This window comes from Sardina pilchardus, chromosome 1, assembly GCF_963854185.1.
Source record: "Sardina pilchardus chromosome 1, fSarPil1.1, whole genome shotgun sequence".
Lineage (NCBI taxonomy): Eukaryota > Metazoa > Chordata > Actinopteri > Clupeiformes > Clupeidae > Sardina > Sardina pilchardus.
In genome coordinates this window covers 1,131,534-1,139,755 of record NC_084994.1, presented here as the reverse complement: position 1 = coordinate 1,139,755, position 8,222 = coordinate 1,131,534, and the positions used below count along the sequence as shown (strand labels likewise).

Genomic DNA, 8,222 nt, shown 5'->3' with positions numbered 1-8,222 from the left:
TGCTCCGTGTCTGGTTTATAATCAGCTAGTGTGCGTTTGTGGGCTGTTAGCTAGTTTATAATCAACTAGTGTGCGTTTAGGTGCTATTAGCTAGTACACTATAATCAGCTAGTGTGCGTTTAGGTGCTGTTAGCTTGTTTATAATCAGCTAGTGTGCGTTTGGGTGCTGTTAGCTAGTTTATAATCAACTAGTGTGCGTTTAGGTGCTATTAGCTAGTACACTATAATCAGCTAGTGTGCGTTTAGGTGCTGTTAGCTAGTTTATAATCAGCTAGTGTGCGTTTGGGTGCTGTTAGCTAGTTTATAATCAACTAGTGTGCGTTTAGGTGCTATTAGCTAGTACACTATAATCAGCTAGTGTGCGTTTAGGTGCTGTTAGCTAGTTTATAATCAGCTAGTCTGCGTTTGGGTGCTGTTAGCTAGTTTATAATCAACTAGTCTGCGTTTGGGTGCTGTTAGCTAGTTTATAATCAACTAGTCTGCGTTTGGGTGCTGTTAGCTAGTTTATAATCAACTAGTGTGCATTAGGTGTGTGTGTCACCTGCTCCGTGTCTGGTCCACTTTAGCCTGTATCAGGAGGGTTTTGAATCGGCGAATCACCAAGTAGCAAAGGAGGCCCATCGCTATCGCTATGGCAACCACCACGGAGAAGCACACGCCCACGAGTCTTTGACGAGTCATCCGCACGTCACACCGCCGCCCCATGTACCAGAAGTCCTCTCCCACCGGACACCTACACACACACACACACACACACACACACACACACACGTCACACCACCACAGCGGTTAGCAGCTTCTTGACTACTGACCCTGACGCTCAATTTATCAATTTTTTCAATTATTTTAACTGACTCCAAATTGTGTTTTAAAGGTTTCAAACATCTTTTTATAATGTTTTATTATAACGTTTTATTTTCTTTTAACTTAATATTTAATCTTTACCTCCGCCAATGAGGTTGTTTGTTTGTTTGTTTGTTTGTCTCTTCGCAAGATAACTCAAAAAGTTAAGGATGGATTTCGATAACATTTTCACGGTGCAATTTTTGATGATGTAAGGCATATTGAGGTCCTTTGTGTTTGAAATGCACACACACACACACACACACACACTCTATAAATAAACTTGCCATGCCTTGCTTGCCTCACACTTTCATTCCCCACACACACACACACAGACACACACACAGACACACACACAGACACACACACACACACACATACACACACACACACACACGCACACACACACACACACACTGTACCGGCAGGAAGGCTGTTGCCCACGGTGATGCACGCAGATTCCGTGATTGTGACAGAAGTGGGCGTGGCAGGCAGAGCGACAGGTGAAGTTCCGTCCAATAGGAATGCAGTCGAACCCCGCCCTGCACTCCACCAACCAATCACACACATTTGCCTGGAGACCTGCCAGGAGAGGAATCACACACACACACACACACACACACATTAACAAACATCAATAACAACATTAAAGAGATATATGATCATCTTCACACTTACACGCACATCATACGCACACATGCACACACTCACTAAAACACACACACACACACACACACACATACCTCCGACGGTGATGTTCTTCACGTGAACTCCCTGTACGATAAGCCCCTCCCTCAGGGCCTGTGTTAACCCCGCCTCCTGAAGCAGAGACTCCGCCCCTCTCATCCAGGATAGAGCCGCAGCCGTGTCAATCACCACAACAGACTGTAGAACACAACCACTGTGCACACACACACACACACACATATACATATATGAAACACACACACATACACACACACATATACACATATGAAACACATACATACACACATATACAAATATGAAACACACACACACACGTGCACAAAGTACAATGAACTGGTTTGACTCAAATCTCTCTCTCTCTCTCTCTCCCTCTGGTAAATGATCAAATGGATAACATATAATAGCGGGTCAGTGTGTGTGTGTGTGTGTGTGTGTGTGTGAGATAGAGATACCTGCTCCAGATAAGATGGTGATTCTGGTAGCCTGACACCCTCTGCAGAAAGGGCTCCATCTGCAGGAGAGAATGAGTTACTACATCAACACAACAGGAAATGGGTTACCTCTGTGTGTGTGTGTGTGTGTGTGTGTGCGTGCGTGCGTGCGTGCGTGCGTGCGTGCGTGCGTGCGTGCGTGCGTGCGTGCGTGCGTGCGTGCGTGCGTGTGCGTGTGTGTGCGTGCGTACCCATGCTGTTGATCCTTCCACTCGTGAACAATTCTCTTCCATCAGCACTTGCAGTAGCAGCTGGAATTTCTCCTCTGTAGACGAAACACACACACGCACACATATGCACACACATACACACACACAAAAAAAATGAACACTAAATGATATCACAGATCACCATTCACCAGCGGCACACACACACACACACAGAGAACAGTGCTGCTCTTTGGAATCGGGGAAGCTCTGATAACAATGGTAAATTATTAAATGAATATTATTAAGGTGCTTTGTTTTTCTTTGAGGGCAAATCTGTACTCTTAGAGCAATCGCCTCTGACAAACACACACTCACGCATGCACACACACACACACACACACACACTACTGTAGATGACATCACAGCTCACCTTTCACCAGTGGCGGCTGGTCCTCCTCGATGAAGACACGACTTCTATGCGTCCAATCAGGAGCCCCGGTCCAGCCCAGGGGGCGGGGCGTGGGCGTGTGTGTGTCAGACTGACGATACGGAGAGAGAGTGTGTGTGGAGGAGGTCTGAGTGTGTGCAGAGGGGGTGAGTGTGTGTGTGGAGGGGGTGAGTGTGTGTGTGAAGGGGGTGAGTGTGTGTGTGGAGGAGGTCTGAGTGTGTGTTGAGGGGGTGAGTGTGTGTGTGGAGGAGGTCTGAGTGTGTGTTGAGGGGGTGAGTGTGTGTGTTGAGGGGGTGAGTGAGTGTGTGTGAGTGGATGGACGTAGTGTGTGTGTGTGTGTGGGGGGGGTCACGGTCCGGTCCACTGGGGGGACAGAGGCTGGAATGGGCAGTGGAGTGCTGGTGTGTGTGTTGGTGTGTGTGTTGGTGTGTGTGTTTGTGTCTGTCTCTGTTTGAGTGTGTGTGTTAGTGTGTGTGTCTGTCTCTGTTTGAGTGTGTGTGTTAGTGTGTGTGTTAGTGTGTGTGTCTGTCTCTGTCTGAGTGTGTGTGTTAGTGTGTGGGTTAGTGTGTGTGTCTGTCTCTGTTTGAGTGTGTGTGTTTGTGTGAGGGTGAGTGTGTGTCTTTGTCTCTGTCTCTGTGTTAGAGGGTTTGTCCGCTTCGGTTTGTGTGTGTGTGTGTGAGTGTGTTTGTGTGTGTGTACGGAAGGTTCCAGAAACATGTGTGGGAGGAGTAGTGATGACGTCAGTGGCCGGAACGTCAGAAGGACGAGTTACCGTGGTGACGACCCCAAAGTTCTGGTCAGGGGTCATGGTGGGGTCAAGTGGGCGGGGTTTAGAATCAGGCTGGGCGGAGTCAGAAAGGGGCGTGGACAAGGAGAGAGAGGGAGGGAGAGAAGGAGAGAGAGAGGGAGAGAGGGAAGGAGGGAGAGAAGGAGAGGGAGGGAGAGAGGGAGAGAAAGAGGGAGGGAGAGAGGGAGAGAAAGAGGGAGGGAGAGAAGGAGAGGGAGGGAGAGAGGGAGAGAGGGAGAGAAAGATGGAGGGAGAGAAAGAGGGAGGGAGAGAGGGAGGGAGGGGTGGAGGAGTAGCATCATCAACAGGTGTAGTCACTAGCAGCCCAGGAGTGGAAAAGGTAACAGGTATGAGTGTGTGTGCTGTGGGTGTGTGTGCTGTGGGCTGGCTCTGTGTGTGTGTAGCAGAAGTGGTGTGTGTGTGTGGTGTGTGTGCGTCTGTCGAGAGTGTGTCGTGTGTGTCTGCAGTGAGGGCCTCCACTGTGACCGACATGTGTGTGTCAGTTGGAGGTGTGTCTGGTGTGTGTGGTGTGCGTGCTGTGTGTGTTGGCGGTGTGTGTGGTGTGCGTGCTGTGTGTGTTGGCGGTGTGTGTGGTGTGTGTGGTGTGTGTGTTGGCGGTGGGTGGGCAGTGTGCCAGACTGGTGCGTAGGTAGTGTGTGTGGGTGGTGTGTGTGTGTCGGCATGAGTGGAGTGTGTGTGTGGTGTGGTTTTATTGTCCTCTGATGTGTTTGTGGTGTGTGTGTTGGCCTCTGTGAGTGTGTGTGTGTTGCTTTCTGTAAGAGTGTGTGTGTTGGCCTCTGTGAGAGTGTGTGAGTTGGTGTTTGTAAGAGTGTGTGTGCTTGTGTCTGTGACCGTGTGATCGGTCTCAGAATGGGCAGGGTGTTGATTAGTTGGGTCTGAATCGGTGCTCTCGGAGATCGGCGTGCGGCTGGTATTGCCTGGCGTGAGGACGGCCGAGGCTGTCTGTGTGCGTCTGGTGATGCCTGAGAGTGCTGCTCGTGAGCGTTTGCTCTTGCCTGGATCCTCGGAGGGCACCGGCGGCGCTCGACTCCTTCTGCCTGCCGCCGGCTGAGGCTCTGTGACGTCACGGTTGCCCGGGGAGACGAGCGGCGGGGTCCCAATCTTGGAAATTCCGCGACTTCCTGTCCAGGTCGGGGTCGTTTCCATGGCGACGCCTGGGTGGCGACTGATGCTGCGGGGGCTCCGCCCCTCCGAGTGTGACAGGGCGTCGCCGCGGAAACCCCCGGAGTGTGACGCACTGCGTGTGTGTGAGCGAGAGGAAGCCTGCGCCAGTGTGTGAGTGTGTGTTTGTGTGTGTGGGTGTGTGTGTGTGTGTGCTGGAACAGTGTCGGGGTGTGTGTGTGTGATGAGCTTCTGATCCACCTCTGATTTAGTCAGAGTGTGTGTGTGAGAGTGTGTCGACTCTCGGGAGGGCTGTGACAGTGTGTGTGTTGGGTGGGGGAGTGTGTGTGTTGTTTGGGGGAGTGTGTGTGTTGGGTGGGGGAGTGTGTGTGTTTGTTGGGACAGTGTGTGTGTTGTTTGGGTGAGTGTGTGTGTAGGGATGTGTGTGACGTGGACAGGAGGCGGGGCTTGTTGACCCGAGGGTTGTGATTGGTGGGTGTCTGAGAGGTCAGGGATGCTGTGTGTGTTTGTGTGTGCATCTGAGTGTGTGTGTGAGAGAGTGTGTTTGCGGTGCTGCAGAGGGCGTGTGAGAGTGTGTGTCAAGGGTTCGGTGTGTGTGAGAGTGTGTGTCGAGGCTTCGGTGTGTGTGAGAGTGTGTGTCGAGGGTTCGGTGTGTGTGAGAGTGTGTGTCGAGGGTTCGGTGTGTGTGAGAGTGTGTGTGTGTGTCATTGGCACGGCAGACGTTTCCCTTCCATTGTGTCTCTCTTCCTGAGGAAGGGGAGAGTCCCCTTTATCAGACCCCCCCAGATACACACACACACACACACACACACACACACACACGTGTACATACACACACACGTACACACACACGTATACATACATACACACACACACACACACACACACACACACACACACACACACACAGGCAGGTCAGAATGGAAACATAGCTCTCTAGTACAGTCATGGAATAAACAATAGGCTGCCATACTGTTATTAACACAAACAGTTCTCATGTTGCAACACACACACACACACACACACACACACACACACACACACACACACACACACACACACACACACACACACACACACACACACACACACACTTTCTACTAGGCCAGAGAACTATACCATCCATAAATGATAATCTTCATCAAAGCATAACAACAAACAAAACCAAATCGAAACTTCCGTAGGACAGAATACCACACACACACACACACACACACACACACACACACACACACACACACACACACTTTCGACAAACTCACCGGCGAATAGCACCTCCAGCGTCTGGGGAGCTCGCGTCGCCTTATCAATTTTCCACGTCAGCTCGACCGTCCCGTTACCGTAGAACAGCGCGCGCTCGCCGGTCTCGGCTTCACTGTCTCGAAAGCGGACTTGCAGTCGCGAGCCCTGGGCGATGGACAGCACCTCAACCCGCACCGTCTGACTCACCGGGGCCTCAATGCTCCAAGAGCACCGCGCGCTGTACCGGGGTTGGTGGTGAGTGCCGCCGTTGATCTGCTCGTTCGTGCCCTCCCGTGATCCGTTCTCAGCGGCGACTCGTGCGCTGATGGAGCCGTGCCTCTCCCGAGGAGGCAGCTCGAGCCGCCCCCCACAGTCCGCACGAGCACCCGACAGCCCGTCACCTGTTGAGATGACACGCGCGCTTACACACGGTACAGGCATGCTCAACCGACCCGAACCAAACAAGCGCATTCTTAAAGTTACAGGTTGATATCAAACATAATATAGGTTTTAGTGTCATGAAGTAGGCTACGAAAAAAACACAATTCATACTGTTTACTACAGATTTTAAGAAAACTAGCCTCTAGGCCTATATGCCAGTATCACAGAGTCCTAAAGGATTCAAATCAGATTCGGAACCAAAATCCTATAGGACTTTTTGATGCTAAGATTGTCCAAAAAAATCAAATATCTGATTGGAATCTAAGACCTTTTGTCCTAAACTATATGCCAATGTGTTATGTACGTCTGTCCTAATAAAATAGGCCTAGGCTACATTTAAATACAAGCTGACAGAACAGGTAAGACAACCGCAAATAACGACACATAAATAAATAAAAGCATATGGCTACCTCCACACAGCCAGGCTAGCACGAGCCAGATGAGTCGGTGGGGCATTCTGCGTGCAGGCACTCACACATCCCGCATCCTCCGCGAGACCAACGCTGACCCCCCTACACGCTTCCCGGTAGCAGGAGGCTGAAGTAAAGAACACAGTCTCCTCGTGCTCTCCTGTCAAACAACTCCCTGGGTTTCTTTCCTTACACAATCCCGTTAATGATCGAGCGTTTCATTCTGGAATGTCACCAACCACCAAAACTCTCCGCTGCGACGCTATACGGGCTGAATTTGCTTTCTAACGGAAATGCTGTGAATGGGCAGAGCTCAACATGCCTCTGTGTGTGTGTGTGTGTGTGTGTGTGTGTGTGTGTGTGTGTGTGTGTGTGTGTGTGTGTGTGTGTGTGTGTGTGTGTGCGCGCGCGCGTGCGTGAGTGCGTTATGGGGAGGTGTGTTGCGGCTCGCCATCTGACTGCTATTAAGCGTGCGCCCTGGGAGGCAGAATTCTAGGGACTTCCAACTAGTGTGTTTAAAGTTTTTTTTGTAAACCGGAAAACCGTAAACTTTAGGGGGACTAGCACATGAAAGAGTTTCCGAAGGAGCCTAGGTTAATGAGAGAGAGAGAGAGAGACGATAAAGAGAACGTTATCGCGTCCCCAGCTGTCCACGTCGTTCACTGGTCTCCTGTCACTCGATCTTATTAAGGAAAAACAATGTCGTCATATCAAACAAGCGTATTACACACACACACACACACACACACACACACACACACACACACACACCGTCCGCGGGATTTTTATGTTTACAGTACTAAAGTTGCAACTAGGCCTACACATCCGAAGAAATCCATTTCCAAACATGTATGACATTTAACACACTTCATCTCATTAGCCGCTAGATGGCGCTCCAATACTGCACCGGACGCAGAGCCGCAGCTCGGGACGAAGCAAGCGCGCGCTAAGAGTTTCTTATCAACAACTTAAAATACATCATTACTTTGTGCACAAGCAAACAATTTTGAAGTTTCTAGTTGTATCGTTCACGTCTGGAGCGCATAAATCGCAGGTAGGGATGATCAAAACAGAGATTGACATTCGAAGACGTCAGTCAAATTGATATAATGAAGAGGACAACCCTATCAGATTCCTAAATTCCTCAATCCTAGGCTATATCAACCCTATCAGATTCCTAAATTCCTATATCCTATATCAACCCTATCCGATTCCTAAATCAGATTCCTAAATTCCTAAATCTGATTGTTGCTATAATGGAATAGTGATACAAGCACTGGATTTGGAATAGTGACTCCGAATTTGTCCAATTGGCCACTCAAAAATATTACACACACACACTGACACACACACACTGACACACACACTGACACACACACACACACACACACACACACACACACACACACACACACCTATCTCTCTCATATTTCTCTCAGAGAGAGAGGGAGAGAGAGAGAGACGTGTCTGTGTGTGTGTGTGTGTGTGTGTGTGTGTGTGTAGTCCCTGTTCCATATTCCACTCCACGTCTTGCGTAGTATCCTGCTCCCCTATTTCCTG

At 49.9% G+C, this 8,222-nt stretch overlaps 1 protein-coding gene across 1 annotated transcript in view; it reads right to left on the bottom strand.

The window, feature by feature from the left end:
* Positions 1-2,813, bottom strand: part of si:ch211-14k19.8 (uncharacterized) — an 8,186-nt gene extending 5,373 nt beyond the window's left edge. Inside the window, exons 1-6 of the mRNA XM_062537024.1 lie at positions 2,622-2,813; positions 2,234-2,307; positions 2,004-2,062; positions 1,587-1,744; positions 1,266-1,425; positions 542-733 (exon numbers count right to left, since the gene is read on the bottom strand). Of these exons, the coding sequence (XP_062393008.1) occupies positions 542-733; positions 1,266-1,425; positions 1,587-1,744; positions 2,004-2,062; positions 2,234-2,275 (611 nt within the window). The 5' untranslated portion in view covers positions 2,276-2,307; positions 2,622-2,813. The remainder of the gene's footprint in view (positions 1-541; positions 734-1,265; positions 1,426-1,586; positions 1,745-2,003; positions 2,063-2,233; positions 2,308-2,621) is intronic.
* Between the last annotated feature and the right edge of the window lie 5,409 nt (positions 2,814-8,222).